Source organism: Schistocerca gregaria, chromosome 1, assembly GCF_023897955.1.
Source record: "Schistocerca gregaria isolate iqSchGreg1 chromosome 1, iqSchGreg1.2, whole genome shotgun sequence".
In the NCBI taxonomy this organism is placed as follows: domain Eukaryota; kingdom Metazoa; phylum Arthropoda; class Insecta; order Orthoptera; family Acrididae; genus Schistocerca; species Schistocerca gregaria.
Genome location: NC_064920.1, coordinates 790,167,536 through 790,194,029, shown reverse-complemented (window position 1 = coordinate 790,194,029; position 26,494 = coordinate 790,167,536). Strand labels below are relative to the sequence as shown.

General features: G+C 42.5%; 1 protein-coding gene across 1 annotated transcript in view; it reads right to left on the bottom strand.

The window, feature by feature from the left end:
* Positions 1-18,027: 18,027 nt before the first annotated feature.
* LOC126273768 (zinc carboxypeptidase A 1-like) overlaps positions 18,028-26,494 on the bottom strand; it is an 85,629-nt gene continuing 77,162 nt past the window's right edge. Inside the window, exon 8 of the mRNA XM_049977061.1 lies at positions 18,028-18,227. Within this exon, the coding sequence (XP_049833018.1) occupies positions 18,028-18,227 (200 nt within the window). The remainder of the gene's footprint in view (positions 18,228-26,494) is intronic.

Genomic DNA, 26,494 nt, shown 5'->3' with positions numbered 1-26,494 from the left:
AGTGTGCCAATAACTAAACTAGAGTGTGTAGGCCATGTGAGAAAGACAATGGGTGCACATGTCAGACAGTTGAAAATAAAACTTAGCAACGTAAAGCTACCAGATGGTAAATCAATAAAAGGTCCTGGCAGACTGACTGACAAAGTGATAGATCAGTTGCAAGATTATTGTGGTAAAGCTATCAGGGACAACACCAATGATTTGCACAAGATGGTGAGAGCTGTGTGGGCTATCTACTATCATAAAATTTCAACTGATAACAACCCCGAACATTGTTTGTGTCTTCCTCCCACTGAAATATGGTGCAAACATAGAAAATATGAAGCTGAAGGATCTCTGGCAGATTTTAAGCATAAAAACAGTGTGCCTCAAGCAGCAGTGGAGGCTTTGAAGCCTATATTTAGAGATCTGGCCCATCCAGATTTGTTGAAAAAGTGTTTGCATGGGAAAACACAAAACGTCAACGAATCCTTCAAAAATCGTCTCTGGACTTGCATACCAAAATGTGTATTTGTTGGGATGAAGATCATAAAGTTAGGAACGTATGACACGGTAATCACGTTTAATAATGGATGCAGTGGCAGACTGAGAGTACTTGAGGAGCTGAGAGTGATTTTGGGGAAGCATACAGTGGAAGGTCTTCACAAAGTGGACAACAGAAGAGTGGAAAAAGCTGAGGTTTCAGCAAAACATGTGACCAAAGAGGCAAGGAAAAGGTGAAGGCAGCTGTTACTTGATAGAACTGGTGGTGAAGATGACCTAGAATATGGAGCAGGGTATTTTTAATAACATCATATAACAATAAAGGCAAGGAATTTAATATGAAAACTTTGAACGTCCTTTCCTCAGTTTATACATTTTTCACTACAAATTCCCCGTTTTCTCAGAAACTATTCATCCTATTGCACTGAAACTTTTACATAGTCCTGCACAGCTATCCAGTAAGCTATGGATCTACAACCAAGAATATGCGTTCAGCTCAGCTATTTTTATGTATATTTAATGTTAACAAAATTTTTCCAGAAATACAGGCATTGAGTAAAAATTTGTAAAACCTTTTGTTTTGATGCAAGACCTTCAATCGTAGATCAGTAGAATAGAGAGACAGTAGTTAAAATAATGCAGAAATTTCAAATGCGTATCTACAACTGTCTCTAAGATAATGGGTCATTAACATTGGTGAATTAACATGGGCGAGATAGGGGCCCGGGTCTCTGCTTAAATTATATACCCATTGCATTGTAAATTACGTCATACGCACGTGTCTTCAAATGTACGTCGATAAGAGCTTATTGTTTCTTGAAAATAAGCTGTCATTCATGATCAGAGACTCTTGTTTCTCCACAGACGTATGCTTAATCATGAAATTCCGATCCCCATCCGTTCCTACCCGTTTAAATGCTAACTGATAGTCCAAACTGAATGATTGTGTGCTCTGAAAACAGAATACGATTGAAATTAACGAATTATTAACAAATTCAACTCCCAGAGCAACTGCCATGACCTAATATTCCTACTAAATGCTTGTTGCTTGTGTATAAACAACAAAGCTATCCCCTGCGTGAATCGTATTCATTGACCATATTTGATTACGTAAATTTACTTGATGGAGCAAGCATGACAGTGGATGAGCGAAACGTAGGCTGAAAATGAGATTCATCCCAGTAAATGATTAGAGACCTGGGTATACAAATCATCATAAGACCACCTACCTTTCAACCACTCGACACAGCTTTAAATTCGCAATGCCTTATATAGAAATGTAGACTGCAGGGATTAAATGATATGACAGAACACCTTAGATATCACCAAAGCGGCGCTCATCAAGTTATGACTACGCCGGGCCGTGATGAGGCCTACAAGATGGTACTGTCCATACTTTCCCGTGCACCTTTCCAGTTAAAATATATTAGACAATGAACGCCATAACAAATCTTTCCACATAAATTGCTCAAGAAACGTTTTGCACCACCCTCTAGAATACTTTGTATAGGTTGATTTTTTAATAAATGGGAACGCCTTTCTCAGTATTCGTTTTACCGCACGTAATCGGTTCACACAGACACTAGTGTAATGCAAGTGAAAATCTAACTTTTCCATGTAGCTCGCTATGAACGGTTCGTCTCCAATTTTGAACAAAAAATCAGCTTGTACACATTGTTCATGAGTGTGCATGACTCGAAGGGTCATTTCAAGCTTTGACAGTTTGCGGATCATTACTTATGGCAAAAAGTTTGTAAGACAGGTAAGTTTCCAGCCGAGTTGCAGTACACCACAGCTACGTCATCAGTACGTCATCTGCTAATCTGAAGATGTGCGTTGTAGACGTCACGTGTGGTCAAGACCACCAGCTGATGACTACTACCTACTAGAGCATTGCATCCATGCAGCGAACCAGCATGAGCAGTGTTCTCGTTCCCTACCGCTCTCATTGCACGTGGTGTAAAAGCACGCGGCCAGCAGTTTCATTACTCGCCATCGCGCGGGTGTGCACTCATTGTGTGTACGGCAACAGGCGAATGACACTGCAGTACGGCTAAAGAAATATGGGCTCTATGCGGCTTCATCACAATTTAGCGGCACTAATCGATCTGCAAGTATTGGAATGCATTTAGAATTAGAAATTTCTAAGTATCTATAATCAATGTTTCCTACAGATTATGTACAGGGTGGGGCAAGTAAAAGTGGCCCGGACGAGTGGATGCGATTGGATCTCAACGTATGCGTGTAATCACATCCCGTGACACGTACACCACGTGTACGCCCGCCACGTGATCCCCACCGGTTCAGATTGTAGTGCAGGATATGTCATGTGAGTGGAGCAGTGCAATGGTACTCACTGTGGAACAGCGATCGTTCGTTGTGGAAATTTATGTGACAGTACATTCGTGGAAACTGTGTGGTCAGCTGAGCAGTTTAACGGTGTCAAAGTGCCAGCAAAGAGTGCCATGTAACGTTTAGTCCGAAAATGACGTCAGACAAGATCTGTTTTGAACAAGCGAAAAGACATTGCGAAACGTACTCGCACATCAGAAAATGTGGCTACAGTTCACCACAAAATGCTTCAGAGTCCTGTCAAAGCAACCCAACGCCTGACGCAAGAAACAGTTATATCACGTCAATCATGCGAACCAGCAGTTGCTCCTAAGCGCCTCCAGATTTGTGAATGGCTGTTCAGTAAGATAACAATGAACGGCTTGGACATGGATGTGTGATGAAACACGGTTTCACCTGAGTGGTTATGTCAACTCACAGAATCACAGGTTCAGGGCAGCGGAGAATCCACGTAACCTCCACGAAACACTATGGCATGATCAGAAGGTAGAGGTTTGACGTGCAATGTCTGCACCCCGCATTATTGGTCCCACCTTCTTTTGTCAGACGCTGACTTCGGTCCATTACATTGCCAGCATTTTTAAGCAATTTGTGGCAGAACTAACGGAGGTAGGAAAGACCTCCAGTTACTTCCAACAGGACAGAGCAACTACCCACACAGCTGGCCGAACCTTTTAGCACATTTTCACGATCTTCACACCTAACAGAGTTGTTATGAGAGGACGGTCTGGTCGCGGCCCCTAGCTGGCCACCCACGTCACCTGATCTGTCCTGTTCGATTACTTTGTGTGGTTTGCCCTCAGGTCTAAGGTGTATCGCAACAACCCTCATAATCTTCAAGAACTGCAGCAGAACATTTCGGATGAGACTGTAGCAATTCCAGCAGTCCAGCTTCGATCTGCCTTCAGCAACTTGCTGACCAAGTTCCAGAAGTACCAAGAGACGAATGACGGTTAATTCAACATCTGCTCCAGTCAGGTTACTACTGTATTTCCTTTCCTCTGCTGTTCTTTGCACGTTGGAACTCTCTTCTCCAAGGCACTCTACTTGTCCCACCCTGTATACATTGTATACTTGAGACTCACCAAGAATTACCATAGCGACTAAATAAGATTATGTATAACGAAAATTAAAGTGATAATCGAACACTGAATATTATTGACAGTCGTTGATTTAGCTGTGGAACTGCAAATTTATATGAATGAATAGTTGGTGAAATAATGCCCACATTGAGTCTGCAGGTTAAGTCACACCGACTTAAGACATATTTTGAACAGAACAAACGAAAAAGATTTATTTGAAGAGCTTGACAACCAGTTATATCTTCAACTTTTTTATATTTAACAGAAAGTCTACAGTCCAGCTACATTGTAGGCTCTCGTGAGTAAATCGAGGAAAAGAAGCAGTAGGATTCATTAACATTGGTAATATTAACTGCACTGAACGGGAAGAGAAGCAAGCGTAAGGTGTAGTGGTAAGTGGAGATAGTCATTATTCGAATAAATTTCCGTCTAAATAATTATTGGAATAAGTAGACAATTTAAATATATTTATTCACATATAAATTATCCACAACTTAAATATGGAATGAACCATAGAATGCTAACATACTTTCTTTTTTTGCTTCTTGTACAGAATTGTATAACTAGTGTTTGTTCCCTGGTCTGAGTACAATTCCTGTCTGATAAGTAACTTATAAATGGTTTGTGCACGAAAGTGCTTTGGTGGCCCAATCGATTAAGTTACAGACTACAACGCTAAGGGACTAGGGTGTGAGCACATGTGGGTACTACACTGTTTTCCATTACTTACCGCCTCTTTCACATCTAATAATGAGAAACATGCCAAGTCAAGTTACACTGTGTTTTGGAGTAAGTGCTGAGTTAATAGGTCTCCTTCTGGTTGTCAGTTCAGAGGTGGGAGGAATTCAAGGCCAATAAACCACTGTAGTGTTCAAACCAACCTCCTGGTTGAGCCCACTGTGTTGTGAATTAGCAGTTCACAGCACAGTCATATTCCCGCACTGCTGGGCTGTTGACGGGAGCGTGGGTGTTGGCTCCTGCCAGGGCACAGATCAGCTGCTGAAGCAAAACTGCCGCTTACAACCCTTCGGCGAGGCATAGAACAGCACGCTGTCACAAAGAGAAACGTTCTGGCTTATGGAAGTGAACTAGCAACACCAGCAGCCTGGAGCCAGCGTCAGGCGCCATGGACAATGGTTGACGTGTCTTCGTGTTCAGCGCCGGACCAGGCATAAGGTGCCGGCCGAGCTTGTTTCTGTGCGGATGTGGCTGACCCAGCGAAGTTCTCCGTGGTAATGGCCCCATGTATATGGAATAGGGTGGCCACTGTCATCATCAGAGCGGATGCTCGGTGGAGCAGATATAATATTAAGATGGCCAGAAGCAGTATTAAGACAGCAAGGGAGAAGGCAGTATCAAGACAGGCAGTTGGAAGGCAACAGAACTGACAACTTCTGAAGAGAGCAGCCGGCTGGAGGTGGCGGAACAGGAAGTCGTGGAGCAAAGCAGCGAGGCACCCTGGTGGACTTGCAGACAGGGCTGCGGCGGCTTGTTGTCAACGTGGGTCGTTGTTCCAGTCTGGAGCAGCAAACGGAGCTTGGCTTCGTGGATCCAGGAAATTCAGCACAGCCAGGAGTCTAGTGTTGTTACTTGTAGTGGCTTTTCTGCTTCATCGGTTAAAGGAAATTGTGTTGGTTATAACAAGTTTAGTCTTGTAGTGCAGACGAGTGTTTCTGGGTTGGTAAAATTAAGTTACTTACAAAGATCTTATAGTTTTCAATTACAGTAAGGCCACTGATTAATAAATAACTTTAGAGATTGCTGCTGATTTATAGCCACACGACTCACAGCAACCTTCTGCTTGTACCTGTTTGTGCGCCACAGCAGCGTTACTCGCTGTGCATTGCAATAAATGCAACATAAAAATGCTTTGTAGACGGACGGCCTTAGCAGTTACTATGCCGGCGTGGCTCAATTCGAATGACTGCAGTTGCCAGTACTTCTGCACTCCCCTTACTGACATGAGAAATTACTCTACTTATATAGCCAAAGATGAGAATGCACTCAACACAAACTCTTAATCTACAACACTTTCCTGCATTGTACCAAGATTACTGACACAAACGGATATCGATGTTTTACTGGTGTAATTACAAAGTTTGATCGTGTTTGTAGTGGTACAAAATAACTGAACAAAGTAAGAACTCAGTGGCTGCTAAAGACAAACATCTTTAAATCTAAAGAACTAAAAAGTTTGTGTAATGCTGCTGGACGTTGAAAGCAGTCCGAAAGTGTTTTAAGATTAACTATTAGTTAAGTTTTTCGTTAGAAGATGGAATATTACCTCGAGGTGGATCAATCACGTTTCGGGACAGCATTATCAGGCGCTTCTCGTCGCTGTCAAGGTGTGCTCTAGTCTATTGTTCAGCCTATGGAGAATCGTGTCAGTTGTGAGACTAGAATCGTGATTTTGTGTCACATACTTCACAGTCCGTAGTAATTGGCGGAAAGTCATCAAGTAAATGGCAAATGCTTTCTGGCATTCCCAAAGGAAGTCTTATAGTCCTTCTGCTGTTCCTAAACTACCCAAAAAAATTAGAAGACAATCTGAGCAGCCCTCTCAGTTTGTTTGCAGATGATGCTGTCTTTTACCATCTCGTAAAATCATCAGAAGATTAAAACGAATTGGAAGATGATCTAGATCCGATATCTGGTCAGATGACTCTAATAAAGGAAACGTATGTGGTGATCCACATGAGTCCTAACAGACGTTTATTACATTTCGGTTGCACGACAAATCTTAAAAATCTAATGGCTGTCAATTCAACTAAATACCTAGGAATTACAATTAGGAACAACTGAAACGGGGACGATAAGATAGGTAATGATGTGGGGAAGGCGCTGTAGAGTCTGCGTTTTATTGGCAGAACACTTAAATAAGCAACAAATGTTCTAAATACACTGCCTGTACTACCGTTGTCCATCCTCTTCTGGAATATAGTTGTGCGGTATGAGATCCGTACCAGGTAGGATTGAAGGAGGAAATTAAAAAAAAGTATAAAAAAGGACCGATAATTTTTTATAATCGCGAGTCAGTGGAGATACGAGAAGTTTTTCGTTGCGACGAGATTTATTCACGAAATTTCAATCATCAACTTCCTCCTGCAAATGCGATAAAAATTTGTTGGAGTCTGCCTACATAATGAGAAACGATCGTAGTAATAGAATAAGATTAATCAGAGCAAACACGGAAAGACGTTCGCGTTTCGCAAATGGTATAATAGAGTAATAGTCTGAAGGTGGTTTGGTGAACTCTCTGGCAAGCACTTAAGTGTGAATTGCAGAGCAGTTACGTAGGTCTGGACGTGTTCGTCTTTCAAGACTGTAATTCTCGAGCTCGACTTGTGAACCCTTTCATCTGGCAGATAGGAATCAACCGAACAGGATGGCCTACTGGATGTGTCGACATGAACACGAGTGGACATAATGTGGAAATGGTTAAAACTTACTACGCGTCGTCGCAGGAATCTTCCTGACACACGGAATGTCCCAGGAACGCCGCCTCCGAACAGCGGGCAGGCTCGAGCAGCCACGTCTCCGTCATCTTGCGGACAGCGAGCCAAAGACGATCCGAAACATGTTACATCTACACCTTCATCTACATGACTACTCAGCAGTTTGCACTTAAGTACCTGTCAGAGGATTCATCGAATTACCCTCTCTACCGATCGCTGAGTAGGCATGGTTAAACCATGCACAGTTCATGACTGTAACGCTGTCGCTATAAGATTTGCCATGTATGCGTTATCCCACGGATTATGATTTATAGGGTGAGTCACTAATTATTTCCACCTACAATAACTCCGAAAGTATGATAGCATATTAAAAGTGTGTGGGGAAAAATGTCGTATGGGATAACGGGGGGTATAATATGACATTGGTTTCTTGTTGCTAGGTGGGGTCGCTTCAAAGATATGAAGGTGAACTTTGTTTTTAAAAATGAGATGCTATGGTTTGGTACTTTTTTTTTATAGCGGCTATCGAGACGAATCCAATGATGTGTAACAGTAAGGTCTTTGAAGGTCAACGAAGGTCACAAAGGTGGCATGAACGTCCATTTACAGAAGATGTTCGAAGTTATGACCATTGGTATCAGTGCAGTGCTGCAATCTTCTTATCATGGACTAAGTGGTATTCCTTATCACATCGTTACTTATCGAAGCAAATGGTTCAAATGGCTCTGAGCACTATGGCACTTAACATCTGAGGTCATCACTTCCATAGAACTAAGGACTACTTAAACCTAACTAACCTAAGGACATCACACACATCCATGCCCGAGATAGGATTCGAACCCGCGACCGTAGCGGTCGCGCGGTTCCAGACATAAACGCCGGCTAACAAAGCACATGCTCTGACAATTCTGTCGTGCAAATAGAAAATATTCGCCGAATACGGCGTATCCATCTAACGTGCCATTGAGATGTAAACACCAATTGACGGTTTCGCAATACAACACTAATAGGAACGGTAAGATTAGTATCGTCGAATGACGCGAATGTGAATAATGTATTACTTCGAAGAACAAGTCGATATGCTTCTCATTTAAGGAGAATGCCAACGAAATTCAGTGAGAGCTAGAAAGATATCCTCAATGTACTCACCCTACACATCGTACATTTAAATATTTATATGATAAACTGAGAACAACTGGATCTTTAACGCATTGAAACATATCCGGCAAAGGAAAGTTACTAGCCGGCCTGTGTGGCCGAGCGGTTCTAGACACTTCAGTTTGGAACCGCACGAACGCTACTGTCGCAGGTTCGAATCCTGCCTTGGGCATGGATGTTTGTGACGTCCTTAGGTTAGTTAGGTTTAAGTAGTTCTAAGTTCTAGGGGACTGATGACCTCAGATGTTAAGTCCCATAGTGCTCAGAGCCAGTTGAACCATTTTTGAAAGTTACTAACGAGGAAACGGAAATCGGTACTCTTGCTACTGTGGTTCGAGATTGTTGTGTTAGCTCGCGTCAAATCGCAAGGGAATCTGGCATGAGCCAGAGTAGTGTTGCTCGCCATAAATATCATCCTCACCATATCAGTCTCCACCAACTATTAACTGGTACTGATTGTAAGCGTCGCACTGAATTCTGCCGATGGGCTCAACTTCAGATTCAAAGGGATGACACATTTATTAATTTGATTTTATTTACTGACGGGGCTGCAATGGAAATATTAATTTGCATAATATGCATTATTGGGAAAGCGAAAATCCATGATGACCTCGGCAAGTTGCGCACCAAAAACCGTGGTCGGTGAATGTATGGTGTGAGTTTCTGGAGGACAGAATTATTGGCCCCTATTTCATCGAACGAAATCTTAATGGTAGGAAGTACACCAAAATCCTGCACGAAACATTAGGCCTGTCATTGGAAGAAATGCCTTCAGGAGCAAGGAATATAATGTGGTATCAACACGATGCGTGTCCGGAACATTTTTCGCTGATGAGTTGCAGATGCAATTCCCAAATCATAGGACTGGACGCGGAGATGTGTCGTGACCGGCTCGTTCACCAGGGTTGACGTGTCTGGTTTTTTTCTTGTGGGGATTCGTAAAACACATTGTGTTTATAAAGACTTTCCAGCTACATCTGAAGATATGAGAAAGAGAATTGTCAGAGCACGTGCTTCGATAAGTGCCGATGTGAATTGGAATACCACCCAAACCATGGTAAGAAGATCGCAGCACTGCATTGATACCTATGGTCATCATTTCGAACACCTTCTGTAAATGGACGTTAAAGCCACCTTTATAGCCTTCGTTGACCTTCAAAGACCTTACTGTTACCCATCACTGGATTCGTCTCAATAGCCGCTATCAGAAAATAAGTACCACACTATAGCAACCCATTAAAAAAATAAAGTTGACCTTCGTATCTCTGACGCGGCCCCACCTCGCAATGAAAAACCAACTTCATATTATGGCCCCCATTGTCCCATGCAACATTTGTTGCACAAACATTTGAACTACTATCATACTTTCGGAGCTATTCTTGGTGACAATAGTTAGTGGCTCATCCTGTATTTACTATTAGACAGCTGTCAAGAGCAAAGGCCATACGCATTACTATTGGCAGTTTGTGATAGGAAGCAACATAAAATTTGTTGTTTTATGGCCGCAGAAGCGAAGTTATCGTCAACTCGACAGAGAAAGCTGGGCATTCATATCATGAAAGCTGAACTCCGAGTACAAATACTAAGGCAATCCAGATTGCTAGTGAAGATTTTTCTGCTTGCCCTGGCTCTGTTTTGTGATTGTATACTTTCTTCATTCTTCCAAAGTTACTTCTTTAAATTGGTATTAATAACTGAACACTGCTTTTATGGGAAGTGCTGTCGCGGTTGAGCCATACGGGAGTGATGGACTTTGGTATCTTCGTTCCTTACCCGCCAAACGCCACAAAGGATCCCAATGGGAAGGAATGCAGATAGACAAGTGACTCGAACGTGATTACTTGAGTGTATGGGGTCTGTTCTTCCAGACATGTCCGAAAGAACAGATTCCAAGCATTCATATAATTGCGTCGCCTTGATAGGTTACAAATCGAACACCTTCAGGGTGAATGCACAATCACGTTCGACCTCCTGCAGCAATCTGAAAGTAGCAAGCATGGGAGTAGGTGGTGCTAGGTGGGAATGTAAGTCGGTTGAGGGGCGTAACAAGATAGTCCACGCAACTGCGTGAATACTGTGTCTGTGTGGCGCAGTGGTTAATGCAATTGACCCTTAAACAGAAGGTGCTGGGTTCGATCTGGCACACATTTTCATTCGTCACTGCTGACTGTGCATTTTCTTTCGCTTTCTCCCTCTTGCCCCCCCCCCCCCCCCCGCCCCATATTCAATTTACGTAACAAGAACTTTAGTCAATACAAGGTGGGGTCAGATGGCTCAGATATAAGAGCGCAACTTTTTATGGAAGAACATAGCTTTTGATTGTTATCTAGCTTAGAAAAGCCCAATCAGACGTGAAGTTCTCAGCTGACACAAGTATTTTACAATAATAAGCACTGTCATCTCAATGTACATGGTTCATCTTGAAATTTAACATACAGGCAACAGTAGCAGTTTGATCGGCAGATATTCTCCATGTGTATAGTTTCATGTTATGGGAAATGTCTGCTAGGAGAAATAATAAAGGGAATCTTTCACCCACAGCTAAATACTCAAAAACGAAGACCGTAGAGAAACTTGAGTATTCTGTAGATAAAAGGTAGTATGCGATTCAGGTACATAGTGAGGTGCCTTAAATAAATGATGATGTAAGAGAACAATCAACATATTGAAAAAAGGGTGCCATTGAGACATGTGCTTGAAAATTCTTCTTTTGTTTGACACAGGAAGACGCTATAGACTCGTTAATTTTCGCATCACATAGGGCGCGAGCTGCAGGCCGCACAGTAACAGGGTCAGGCGGCCGTTATGGGGATTTAAGCTTTAACCATCACCTATTACGTATATAAGGTGACAAACTGCGAGACACCGACGGCTTGCCAGAAGACTGGAGAAGGGCGTATGTCTTCAGAAACGTCGGAGGCTCATTGTAGCTTGGCGCGGCGCTACCCAGTTTTCAAGATATTACACATGTGAAAAAAATTCCGACCGTCTGACTGTATTTGAGGAAAGTGTTGCACGTGTAATTTCTGTAACTGCGCTTACAAGAGGTCAAGTTTTTGCATGAAAAACCGTATGAAAAAAGTAAGAGTTACCATACTTTGATCTTTCCGTTGAAGTTCTTTGTTTAATCCATTTAGTTTAACTGTCATATCAGTTACAAATGGTAGTTGCAACAAGCAGCTCAGACGGTACAGTTGTGAGCAATCTTCCTCTCTTTCGGACACAAAAGATTATATAGCTGGCTGAAGTCCTCTAAATCTGTTTAGAACCATACATGTACTCAACCATCGAACTTGGATGTGGAGTAGCAGGTCTCCATACTGGCATGTTTTCCTGCGTTTAGCTGCACCCATTTTTCACGAACAAATGCAAGAGAAAAGACTGCTGCTTCTCGCAAGAGTTAAGGACGGTGAAATCGAAATGGAGGTGAAGGAGATGGAGACAGTCTAGTCAGATTTACTACATACAAATACTGTACGAAACACTCACTGTCAACGAACTTATATTTTACAAAAACAGCACATTTAAACAAATTTCGAACAAAGGTTTCGAATGATCTACATATTTTTTCAGACAAGTTAAAATATGCCATTGTCAGACCTCTGTACAAAAAGGGGGAAACCATATATGTCAAAAATTACCTGCCAGTATCCTTGCTTACAGCATTTTCAAAAATGTTTGAGAAAGTAATGTACTCAAGAGTGGTTAGCCATCTCAGCAGTAGTGGGATACTTAGTAAATCACAGTTCGTATTTCAGAAATGCTGTTCCACTAAGACAGCATTCTACAATTTCACTGTCCACATAATAGAGTCTCTAATAGCAAAATGTCACTAATAGGAGTATTCTGTGTGCTCCCTGCCGCCGTTGAATAAGCAGCTGCAGCAGCAAGTCGTATAACCCTAGCTTACTTATTTGTTAGATAGTTTAATTAATTTCTTTGCGTGTTTTTGGGTACTTGCATTGTTTAATTCATATATTTTGGGCGTATTATAGTATTTGACAGTTGTAGCATCGCACTTCAGTGTTTACTTCGTAGATTCTTATTTAAATTGCGTGTGAGTTTCGTATAGGAGGTGCAATTTCGAGTTTTAGTTACTGTAATCGTAGATTCAGCAGATTGTAGCGCAGTCGTCAGGCATTTGTACAGGTTAGTTGATACATTCTTTGCGTGTTTCGCTTGCGTTATCTAGGCACGGACTCGTGTTTCGGTAACTGTTGTTAAACATCGATTAGAATGGACAGGGACTGCGATTGCTGTGTTCGGATGAGGGCTGACTTGGCATCCCTTCGCTCACAGCTGCAATCGGCGCTGACTTCGGTCGCGCAGCTTGAGGTTGTTGCCAATGGGCACCACTGTGGGGAGCCGGACTCGGGTATCACGGGGATGTCAACCTCGTCCCGTCTGTCCCCAGATCGGTCTGCCGCTGTGGTTGCCCCGGTTGCTGCCCGCAGTGGGGCTGAGCCCTCGCCTGTGGTTGATTGGGAGGTCGTTCCAAGGCATGGCAGGCAGCGAAAGGCGTCCCCGGAGGCTGATCAGAAAGCCTCCCCGGTGCGTCGGACAAACCGGTTTCAGGCACTGTCTCTGGCTGAGCCAGATGCAGCTGCCTGCCCTGTTTCAGAGGATCATTCTCAGCCTTCAAGGTCCGGGCAATCGCAGAGGGTGGGAGCTCCAATGTTAGGCGCGTAATGGGGCCCCTTAGGGATACGGCGGCTAAGGAGGGGAAGAAATCCAGTGTGCACTCCGTGTGCATTCCGGGAGGAGTCATTCCTGATGTGGAAAGGGTCCTTCCGGATGCCATGAAGAGCACAGGGTGCAGCCAGCTGCAGGTGGTGGCACATGTCGGCACTAATGACGTGTGTCGCTTTGGATCTGAGGAAATTCTCTCTGGATTCCAGCGGCTATCTGATTTGGTGAAGGCTGCCGGTCTTGCTTACGAGATGAAGGCAGAGCTCACCATATGCAGCATCGTTGACAGAACCGACTGCGGACCTTTGGTGCAGAGCCGGGTGGAGGGTCTGAATCAGAGTCTCAGACGGTTTTGCGACCGTATTGGCTGCAGATTCCTTGACTTGCGCCATAGGGTGGTGGGGTTTCGGGTTCCGCTGAATAGGTCAGGAGTTCACTACACTCAGCTGGCGGCTACACGGGTAGCGGAGGCTATGTGGCGTGGACTGGGCGGTTTTTTAGGTTAGAAGGCCTCGGGAAAGTGCGGGATGGGCTGCAATGTCAAAGGGTGCTTGGCAATTACAGGACGTGCTTGGATCAAGGAACAGTCGGAATTATAGTTGTAAATTGTTGTAGTTGCGCTGGAAAAGTCCCTGAGCTTCAAGCGCTAATAGAAAGCACAGAAGCTGATATCGTTATAGGTACAGAAAGCTGGCTAAAGCCTGAAATAAGTTCTGCAGAAATTTTTACGAAGTCTCAGACGGTGTTCAGGAAAGATAGATTAGGCAGAATTGGTGGTGGAGTGTTTGTGTCTGTCAGTAGTGGTTTATCTTGTAGTGAAGTCGAAGTAGATACTCCGTGCGAATTGGTATGGGTGGAGTTTAAGTTAATAATTGGCTCCTTCCACCGACCCCCAGACTCCGATGATACAGTTGCGGAACAGTTCAGAGAAAGTTTGAGTCTCGTAACAAATAAACACCCCACTCATACGGTTATAGTTGGTGGGGACTTCAACCTACCCTCGGTATGTTGGCAAAAATACTTGTTCAAAACCGGTGGTAGGCAGAAAACGTCTTCCGAGATTGTCCTAAATGCATTCTCCGAAAATTATTTCGAGCAGTTAGTCCACGAACCCACGCGAATTGTAAATGGTTGCGAAAACACACTTGACCTCTTAGCCACAAACAATCCAGAGCTGATAGAGAGCATCATGACTGATACAGGGATTAGTGATCACAAGGTCATTGTAGCTAGGCTCAATACCATTTCTTCCAAATCCATCAGAAACAAACGCAAAATAATTTTATTTAAAAAAGCGGATAAAGTGCCACTAGAAGCCTTCCTAAAAGACAATTTCCATTCCTTCCGAACTGACTATGCGAATGTAGACGAGATGTAGCTCAAATTCAAAGATATAGTAGCAACAGCAATTGAGATATTCATACCTCATAAACTGGTAAGAGATGGAACAGATCCCCCGTGGTACACAAAAAAGGTCCGAACGCTGTTGCAGAGGCAACGGAAAAAGCATTCGAAGTTCAGAAGAACGCGAAATCCCGAAGATGGGCTAAAATTTACAGACGCGCGAAATTTGGCACGTACTTCGATGCGAGATGCCTTTAATAGGTTCCACAACGAAACATTGTCTTGAAATTTGGTAGAAAATCCGAAGAAATTCTGGTCGTATGTAAAGTACACAAGCGGCAAGACGCAGTCAATACCTTCGCTGCGCAGTGCCGATGGTACTGTTATCGACGACTGTGCCGCTAAAGCGGAGTTATTGAACGCAGTTTTCCGAAATTCCTTCACCAGGGAAGACGAATGTAATATTCCAGAATTTGAAACACGAACATCTGCTAGCATGAGTTTCTTAGAAGTAGATACCTTAGGGGTTGCGAAGCAACTCAAATCGCTTGATACGGGCAAGTCTTCAGGTCCAGATTGTATACCGAATAGGTTCCTTTCAGATTACGCTGATACTATAGCTCCCTGCTTAGCACTCATATACAACCGCTCGCTCACCGATAGATCTGTACTTACAGATTGGAAAATTGCGCAGGTCGCACCAGTGTTCAAGAAGAGTAGTAGGAATAATCCATTTAACTACAGACCTATATCATTGACGTCGGTTTGCAGTAGGGTTTTGGAGCATATACTGTATTCAAACATTATGAATCACCTCGAAGGGAACGATCTATTGACACGTAATCAGCATGGCTTCAGAAAACATCGCTTTTGTGCAACGCAGCTAGCTCTTTATTCGCACGAAGTAATGGCCGCTATCGACAGGGGATCTCAAGTTGATTCCGTATTTCTAGATTTCCGGAAAGCTTTTGACACCGTTCCTCATAAGCAACTTCTAATCAAGCTGCGGAGCTATGGGGTATCGTCTCAGTTGTGCGACTGGATTCGTGATTTCCTATCAGGAAGGTCGCAGTTCGTAGTAATAGACGGCAAATCATCGAGTAAAACTGAAGTGATATCAGGTGTTCCCCAGGGAAGCGCCCTGGGACCTCTACTGTTCGTGATCTATATAAATGACCTGGGTGACAATCTGAGCAGTTCTCTTAGACTGTTCGCAGATGATGCTGTTATTTACCGTCTAGTAAGGTCATCCGAAGACCAGTATCAGTTGCAAAGCGATTTAGGAAAGATTGCTAAATAACGAAAAGTGTGAGATGATCCACATGAGTTCCAAAAGAAATCCATTGGAATTCGATTACTCGATAAATAATACAATTCTCAAGGCTGTCAATTCAACTAAGTACCTGGGTGTTAAAATTACGAACAACTTCAGTTGGAAGGACCACATAGATAATATTGTCGGGAAGGCGAGCCAAAGGTTGCGTTTCATTGGCAGGACACTTAGAAGATGCAACAAGTCCAATAAAGAGACAGCTTACACTATACTCGTTCGTCCTCTGTTAGAATATTGCTGCGCGGTGTGGGATCCTTACCAGGTGGGATTGACGGAGGACATCGAAAGGGTGCAAAAAAGGGCAGCTCGTTTTATATTATCACGTTATAGGGGAGAGAGTGTGGCAGATATGATACACGAGTTGGGATGGAAGTCATTACAGCATAGACGTTTTTCGTCGCGGCGAGACCTTTTTACGAAATTTCAGTCACCAACTTTCTCTTCCGAATGCGAAAATATTTTATTGAGTCCAACCTACATAGGTAGGAATGATCATCAAAATAAAATAAGAGAAATCAGAGCTCGAACAGAAAGGTTTAGGTGTTCGTTTTTCCCGCTCCCTGTTCGGGAGTGGAATAGTAGAGAGATAGTACGATTGTGGTTCGATGAACCCTCTACCAAGCACTTAAATGTGAATTGCAGAGTAGTCATGTAGATGTAGATGCAGATCCAAAGCACTTGATTGTGTGAACCATGACACTGTGTTAGAGAAATTACAATTCTATGGTATAAACGGAACAGCATATGAGTGGTTTAAGCCATATCTACAGAACAGGAAGCAAAAAGTCTCTTTATGTGCTTCAAGTGATTCGAAGGAGTTTGCCACTTCATCTAACTGGGGTGAAATTACATTAGGTGTTCCACAATGTTCGATCATGGGTGCCCTCCTGTCCTTGATATATGTGAATGACATCCCTTCTTGCGTGAAACAAGATGCTGAACTGACACTGTTTGCTGATAATACAAGCATAATTATTAATCCAGTAAAAGAAAGTCCGATGGAAAATGATACAAATAAAGTCTTTAGAAAAGTTATTAATTGGTTTTCTGCAAATGGGCTTGTTCTGAACTTTGAAAAAAACACAGTACATCCAATTTTCTGCTGCAAAAAGTATAATTTCTTCAATAAACATAACACATCAAAAGATGTCAGTCGCCAGGGTAGAGCATACTAACATTTTCGGTGCACCTATACATGAGAATCTTAATTGGAAAATTCATATTTTGGATCTACTAAAGCGACTAGGTTCAGCAACTTTTGCAGTCAGAATAATTGCCGATTTTGAGGATGTAGAAATTAGTAAGCTAACATACTTTGCATACTTCCACTCTCTGATGTCATACAGAATAATATTCTAGGGCAACTCAACACTTAGGCAAAAGGTACTCATTGCTCAAAAGAAAGTAGTTAGAAGAGTGTGTGGGGTTCATAGTCGCACACCTTGTAGGCATCTGTTTAAAAGGTTAGGAATTCTTACAGCTGCTTCACAGTACATTTACTCACTAACGAAACTTTTTTTCAACAATATGGACAAGTTTAAAATCAACAGCGACATTCATTATTACAATACCAGAAAAAAGAAAGACCTACACTATCCTTTGCGTAACATATCTTTGTCACAGAAAGGGGTAAAATATGCTGCTATAAAATTTTTTGATAAATTACCAGATGAAATCAAATATCTGTCAGACAGCAGTAATAGTTTGAAACACAAATTGAAGTCATACCTCCTTGACAACTCCTTCTGTACCATACATGAATTCTTGAATATGAGTAAATAAATCTGGAGATATAATATATGCATTTTGTGTCATTTAAGGGAATGGGATAGATAATAGAAATATTTAGGAATAACACTATAATGTAAAAAAAGCTTGTTTCCTGTGCTCATTTCTTGTGCATTTGACACGTTCCACGTCATAACGGTTTTTCCGTGCTATTGATCAATGGAACACGTAACTAACTCACTAACTGACTAAAGCCACGGCGATCGACCGATGGACTACGATCGACAGGTTGAACACCCCTGGTGTAAAAGAAAGCAGTGGCTGACATGGTAGGTCCATTGGTAGGCCGAAGATTGTATTTATTACACTGGAAATTAGACGTACACTACTGCAGCGAGCGGAGCTAGTGTGGAGCTGCGGTGGGGGCTAGCACCTCTCTCATCATGGCGACGAGGCTGTCGGCCGCCTCCTCGGCGGTGGGCCGCACCTGCGCGGCGGGCAGCAGCAGCCCCAAGTCACCCGCGTCGCGCAGCTCGTACTCGAACACGAAGCGCGCGCCCAGCCACTTCTTCACCCAGTCCACGCTGCTGCCGGACGCGCCTCCTGCAACGAAGCGGGCGGGTCAACCCGCGGGAAGAGATTCATTTGGAATGTAGCTAGTCACTCTACACTCCAGCCTTTACCTTGAACAAAGTAATATAAGATTGAACTACAGTCCCAGCAACTGAAATTGCGCCATCAGGAAGGACAACAAATAACTAAATTGTACTTATTGTACATATACAGTATAATACCAAAAAAATGTGATGAAATATTTTAGGTAAGCTGGGGAATACAGGGTGCGAAGTCCACGCAGAATAACGTGGTCGGTAGACGCGCAGCCGACTGAACTTGGATGGGGTATGTGTTGCGGGCGGGAAAATGCCGACGCTCCGACACACTCTTGATCCGCTGTCCGCAATGACAGGCGCTCAACCTGCAGTCTTTGTCAAACGGTTTTACAGAAAGTATTCGGTGGGATGTGTTGCTTGTAAGGACAAATCTCACATGCAGTACTAGGCGAGCCAGAGAAACCCCTAAAGACTCTGCTTCTGCTCTAATGTAATGAACTCAGGCGTTTTCAAATATAATCGAAAATATAAAGCATGCGTTCAAATTTGACATGCTGCAAAATCATAGAATTACATTCATTATGTGCCTACATAACGACACTAAAATTTTTTATACATATGTTTCTACACCACTACGTACACAGACATCTCGTAAAATTTCTAGCTTACTTATTCACCATCGTTCATTATAACAAAACTATTGATATGCGAGGGATGCGGTGAGTAACAGCTAGTATTAGATAAGTTAATAACAAAAAAACGTCTAAGTAATACATTGACATTAAAAAACTGACGTACTTGAGGCTTACGGTAATGAAGAAATACAGCCATTAAAACACAAATTTCCTCTTATTATGGGAAAAAAGGACTTTAATGTGGAATGCTGTTTCCTTATCGTCTGGAAATTGTGTATCAGTCTCCGCACAACTTTGAAAGGTCTCTGTTGGATTCCTTTCATGTTAATTTCTTAATTCTGTTGCCATTTACGGCATACATTCCACTTCTAAATTTACTGTGGTGTTTCTGACTCTATCTGGGAGGACACTGAGCAGTGGAACGTGTTAATTTTACACATAAACAAGAATGACGTGTCACACTACTACACTTTAAAAGACAGTTTATATGTAATTCATGTCACACAGTCTCATACGGAACCTACATCCGCTTTCTTTTATATACTGTATATGATAGGATACTGTCATACCCCTTCCCTTCTGTGTGAAAGAATGAATGAGCAAATGTATTTCTAGTTGCATGCTTGATGGTAGCAGACAAGCCTGTCTGCTAGAGAACAGTAGAATCAACGTCGGAACAGGTAGCTGCGCTTTCTAAAAGCAAAGAGGTTTCTATTCTTAGTATGGTCCTGTCCGTCCCTTGTCATGTTGGTATAGGAAGCTGCCTCTCTGATCACTTCCGTTTTGTATCTGGAAGCATCGTTGGCATGGGCCCACGGCAGTCTGTCGGCGGCGAGCGTCTGAAGTGGTAAGATCTCTGGCTAAGCGCGTCTCTGCTAAGTCCGTAGGACAATGGATCTCTTAAGTTCAGCCTAACTGCAAATTTAATCACCTTTACTTCAGGTTTAGATCTAAAGTATCTAATGTTATCTTAAACTGAAACGCAGCGTAATTCGAGTGTGAAGTTCAGGATATCTTCCAATAGTTGCTTTGTCACTACTTTGTGAGTAAAGTGGAACCACGTGTTGGTGATTCGTAACTCTAATTAAGATCATCAATCTTATATGCGAATGTGCGTGAGATTACAATGTTTCGTTTTGACAATATTTTTCAATATAGCAACTTTGCTTTATGTTCAACTCACGTGGGGTGTACTTTGTGAGACCAGTACCACGTGCTTATACAATTGTTTGACCCATCAGGTTAATAGTAAGACGATAGTAACCAGTTCGAGGTTTTTCTTTTGTAAGTTGCGTTTCGATGTAATTTATTTCAATTACCAAAATTATTGTGGAGTTATATTCTTCGTGTAAACCAAGTTGACCACGTGAAACATGTGGTGTAATCAGCAAAGTAACCCTCAGCTATTCTTTTCGGGAAGTTTTCACAGAGAGTTAGTATGGTTGTAGTATACCAGCGTGTGGTAATTTCATGACGGACAGGATTGCGCTACGAATGTAACTTCTTTGGGTGAAAATTAAATCGGTTGGTTGTGGTTAATTTCCTCTTGAATATATTTCAACGTTCTTCGTGTGTTATTTTATGAATGCAGTGTTGTATGCAGTCTCCCAATCTTGGCTCGATATTTGATGTGTTCCGTAAGATTACAAACTCACATTTCCACAGTCCTAAATAAGGCACCAGTTTAGTTATGAATCATGTTTAATATCCTGAAATTTTAACGGAACAATGATCAATGTTAAAATAAATGTCGAAATATAAACTAATTTTTTTCTTTTTTTCTTTTTTTCTTTTTATTTAAATTCTATATAGCAATTCTTCCCATATATATATCTCCGGTTGTTGTAAGATGACTATTAAAAGATTATAATTAATGTTAGTCTGGTTGGGAATTTGGTAAGTTGCACTGGATACCTGGTGTGGCAGTTGCTCAGTAATGCAAGGTTAACTTCCCAGATAGCTCACAGCTTTTAACCCGCTTGTATTGTCTTGAATATCAGCACCGCTTTCAGAACAACTTAATGCATCAACATTACAACTTACTTGTCAAAATAATCAAATTGAAAGATTTTTCTCTTTCTCCAATTTTTTTTCTGGAGTAGAGAAACATTCAGAGGTGTGGTAACTAATTTACGCCCTCTTTCATTACCCTCCTTGTTGTCCGAAGTGAAATACCACCTGCAGCCTGAAGTCATTCTATGATACTTTTTAATGGGGTTTTTATCCGCTCTTTTTCCTCTTCCAACGTAAATTTAATTATGTTGTACACAATGTCTCGTACCTGGCTATGCAGAATTCTTCCTTCCTACACCTATGATGCTTGGAGAATGCGATGTCGTGCTGCGTATAGCAGTACTATCACTAAACGTTCACTGGACGCCAAACAGCAGTGGACTGAGCCCTTTGTAGTGGGACGTGAAATTGAAGCGTCACCCATCCACCATTGTCAGCCCAGTTTGCAGGTGAATGTAAGTTTAATTTAGTGTTTTGTTTAGGTATTTTGTAATATTTACAACTGTTGTGAATTATCTAAAGTTTTGTATTTATTTTTACGTCTCATGTACGGAGAGGGCGGCGCAACGAACGGAGACAGCATCTTCGCTGACGGGGCCAGAGAGAAAACTGCTGGCTACTGTACGTCGCGGGTCGGCAGCCAAACAGCAACAGAGGATCCTGAAACCGAGTTGTTGCGTCGTGCTTCTAAAAACTGAAAAAATAAGAATTTGTAATGTTTCTACAACAATGACGTCATAGAAAGTTTAATCATGTTGTAAATGTTCAGTCCTATCTTGTCAAGGCTCAAGTTCACGTCTATATGTAGTATATAGGAAGATAATAAACTAGTGTATACTACAAAAGTTTAAAGACTTGTTCCGAGAAATTCTTTATGAAAAATTATTGATTTATTTGACAAGATTATTAATTTTGACAACGTTCATTGCGAGCTTGAGTCTTGAAAGTTTATTCAATGTGGTTTTAATATTTATTAAAGCAGATTCTTGCGTTAATATAATGTCTGAGAAAAAACAAATGACATCTAAATTGAAAAAAGTTTGCGCAATCCAATTGGACTGAGTGACGTAATTCTGCTCATACGACACAAATGATGATGTTTTAATTACAATTTCCTTCAAGAACCATTCAGCGACCACTTATAAAAAGAGTTTAAATAATTCTGAAGTGTCTTTTAACTGACGTTGGTGACGAAGTCTGCACATGGTCATATGTCAAAAGAAAATCATTTATACAAAACTTACGTCGTTACACTACACCTTCCGAACAAACGAATAAACTCGCACAGCGCTTCGGACGAAAATTGTCACTGCGCAAGGGCCACCGTGTCCTGCTACCTGTCGCAGCAACAGTCGCTCTAACTCGACAGTTCGACGCGTCAAAGTGAGCTTCGATGACAGAAGCAGATACTTCATCCAATGCTGCTTCAGATCTATGCGAGAGTTTATCAATAACAGTGTTTCCAGAGTGGTGGGGTGCCAGTCTCTCGCCAACCCAAGACCATGTGTTTTCAGTGGGTGAGATCAGGAGACAATGCTGCAAAGGGCGCTACCCAAACACGCTCTATATCGAGGTTGGTCAGAACAGCATGGGCAGCACGCTGGCTGGCGCTATTTTGTGGAAGACTAACGTCACTTCAGTGGCCTTAACACTTTAAGAGTTTAACCGATGCTCCTCAAATCACCAGCTATGCGAACCTGTAGTGTTTGTGTTACGTCCACATCGGAACCTCACAGCCTGGAACTGCGTCTGTATGAGGATGACGGGCGCTATCTGGCTACGTACGTTCTCCGCGGAAATTCCACACACGGACTGCACGTGGAGTCGGGACTCGTCTGAAGAGAAGACGCTGTGCCACTCCTGTGTGCAGCGCTGTTGTCGACGCGCTTCTCTTTGCCGCCCCATCAAAGGAAGCCGCAAAAACGTCGCCACGATGACAGCCCGTACTGCTCCTGATGCCGTTGTATTGCCAGCATGGACGCTTGTCTTGCTGTAAACAAGTCTACTCCTTGACTCAGGCAACAAAACTTGTCTGTACGCAGTATCGGAGACCAGAAACCACCGTCTCGATACATCACGATTCTTCCTCCTGCTTACATGGCAGACGCTCTATCCATCTGAGACACCGAGGGCACACATCACGATTCGACTTCTGTCCAATACCGATACGTGCTGCCACACGTTTCATTTCCTTGCACTAGCTATGAAACTATTTTGTCATAGGCATTACTCAAATTCGACATCTAAATGAGAAATCCGCTGTGCAAATTTTACTTACCGCTACCTATTTTGTGCGGTTACGCTGGAATGCTAATCACTTGCACGTCCAAACACGTACAGTAGTATGCATCATGCCAATTTGGCACTAGTTGTACCTGCCTTCATGATCCTCGTGGATATCCAAGCATGAAATCCTAGAGTGGTCTACTCCACTGCTATTTGAATAATATTGCATGCGATAAAATCTATGGCTTGCTGTGGAAATGCTGCAGGGAGAAATGGTCTTTTATTCTATCGCTGTTTTTCCAACACACTTCACAAATGCAATCCAAACATGGTGATTGTGGAGACAGAATTCTGTTTTTGATCATTACATCAATTTTTTGAAGTATCGGACTGGACATACAATGGTTGCCAGTAGTACCCGATAGCCGTTCGGAACTACGACGTAGCACGTGGTTGAAAGCAAGATATTCACACCTCTGAAGTTGTTTGTGAACTACCGAAGCCCTCATACGTGGATGACAGGAGCAGACTCACATCAATAATATGCTGTAAGTGTAGCGCGTATGTGTACTCGCCAGGGAAGACTGAGTGAAACATGGAACAAATTTCTTTGACAGTTTTTGGAATTTTACATTTCCTACTCCTATATACAGGTTTAACATGAATAAAACCCCGACAAACTACAGGGAAGAATTCCTGACTGGCAATGGAGGAAAATAGGTTCTATGAACGTGTGTCCGGAAATGTATCGTTGCCACGGTATATGGAGCTGGCGAATGAAAGCTCCTCTGAGCGCGTGCCGTATGTTTCTTGTGTGACGCAGGCTGTATGATTGACATAGCATACTGCAAACAGCAGAATGTTCCGTATCCGTGTTGGGAACAAGCCGAGGTGGTGTTTCTGTACGTCCAGGCAGGTGGAAACGGCAGGACGGCTACACCGAAACAAGTACCCTGACAGACACCAGACATATCATACAACATTTCAAGCCCTTTTTTGGCATTTGTGTGATCATGGCTCCTTTCAGACAGTCGCCCGCCAAGGGCTTGAAATGTTGTGTGGTGTGGTTGGTGTTTGTGAGGGTACTTGTTTTGGCGTAACCGTGCTGCCTCTCGACCATTTCCATCTGCTGGGCCGTACAAAAACTCCGACCATTCTGTTGCTTACAGTACGCTGCGACAGTCACCCAGCCTGCAACACACAATGAATACATAGCATGTGGCCAGAGGAATTGATGTTCATCAGGGCCATCTACAATATCTACAATACATTTCCGGACACATGTTCGTAGACTCTATGCTTCTCTGTTTGCAGTCACGAATACGCTCCTGTAGCTTGTCGGTTTTCTTAATGTTCATGTATATTGTGAAAACTTGGACACTTTGTACAGAGCATAGATAATTGGGTTGTAACACTTTGAAACCAACCTGCTAATAATTTTTGTAAGATCTGAAGTGTCCTAGAGGATTTCCTTCCTCTGAAAATTCACTACGGTAACTAGCTGACAACCTGCGTAAACTGCGCATGACAATTGGAAGGTCGGGCCAATTCCGACCCCTGATCTACACAGACGGTAGGTATACAACAGTGGCACTACCTGCACGCGGTTGTCTCTGGGTACTGGTTACCAGCCATATCACTGTTTGTGGTGGTTAAATGTGCTCCTCTTCGGAGGGTTCGACCCGCCAATAGGATGATTTTTCTAATCCAACACTTCATAGAAAGTTCCTGGCCTGCCACACGCATGGAGTCATTAGCAACTGAATTTTAACGAGGAAAGACACCGCGTGAGACGCTTGATACGTTCTAATTCCCGGCTTGATGACTTGCTCCGCCTCAATGTAATACTTATGTGGATCTGAAGATTACCGACGCTACGGGTCGAAGCCGGTTATCCATATAAAACACTCCAAGTGACCCGTACCGTCTCTTCTTTCATTATAGTTACAGTGGTCACGGTTCTTAGAGACATAATGTTCCCATTTATGCAACTGATCTTTATTTTTATTGTGTTGGTACATACAGTTGACAACATGATGTGCAAAATAGTTCTGTTTATTCGGATTTTTAAGAATGTCGAGGTGTGAATTCTTTCAAGTAGGACAAAGTGGTATGTCTTTCCACTATTCTTTGTTTTTAAATAATAAAGAGGAATTCACTCTGTGTCATACTTCTCTTAATGGTGATAGGTGCGCTAGTCGTATCAAAGCTGCAAGCACAGATGATGGTCTAGAGATAAAGCACGCACATAGAAACCGGAAGGTCGGGGATCGAATCCCGGGCGAACTGCAGAATATTTCAGTCTACCTTTAACCTAATCTTCACCTCTAATTGATGTGAAAATTCGTCAGGAACGACGCGCAGTTCTGATTCCAAGTCAAGCTATACGTCACCTTTCGCCAGTTGGATAACTAGTGTAGGTTAGGCGTCAAATTGAAAGACCTGCAGCAAGCTGTTGAACCACACGAAATTACTATATTGCTTGTTGGATGCTGATCGAAATCAAATACAAATCGAATTACTCAGAAATGTTTCCACTGTTACGAAAATTCAACCGATATTTTGCGTCGCTGTCTGATGTTTCGAGCTCTAAATTCGTCGTCGAAGTCACAAAGTTCTCTTAAATGCGGATCGATCCCACAGAGTATGTGACCCGACACCTCAAACGAGTGCGTGCACTGATGGATACCAAATTACTTCTCCGAGGTTGATCTGGGCCATTATCAGGTAACTATAGTCTGCGTTGAAACAAATGGTAAGGGAACCAATGGTATCTGTAGCAACTCTCAAGCACATGGAACTGTTTATTTTTATCGATTTCGTGAAACGTCGAAAACTGCAACGACTCAAAAGGGTACGATGCCGAAAAATAAGTGCACTTTTAATAAAAAAACATGGTCTTCATTATCTGACCGTTCTCTGTTGACTTTACCCTAGTGCAATCAAATTCCCACTCGACAAAGTGCATGAATACACGCTTAAAGAGAGCCGGTACTCTGTGAACAACGAAAGGGAATCTTGCTGTGGCTTGCACAGTAGGCACTCAGTTGATCATTTGCGGGAAATAATTCAAGACTTACAACTATACGGCAAGGTATCTTGCCACGTTAGAGTAAATAATGAAATACCAGTGTGGTAATTGTTTCTCCCACCAGTTTGATTTTTTACAGAAAAGGAAAACCTATTTGGATACAAGTTCGCTTCACATGTAAAGAATCTTTTATTTGCTCTTTACTGACATTTGGAAATTAGCCTTCCATCAATTGTACTACATTTCTAAGATAAACACTAAATTAGTCCAGTCTACAGTCCACGGCACACTTCTTGCAGTTTAACTTAGAAGATCAGACAAAAGAACTACACGAGACAGATCGATCTTGAGTAG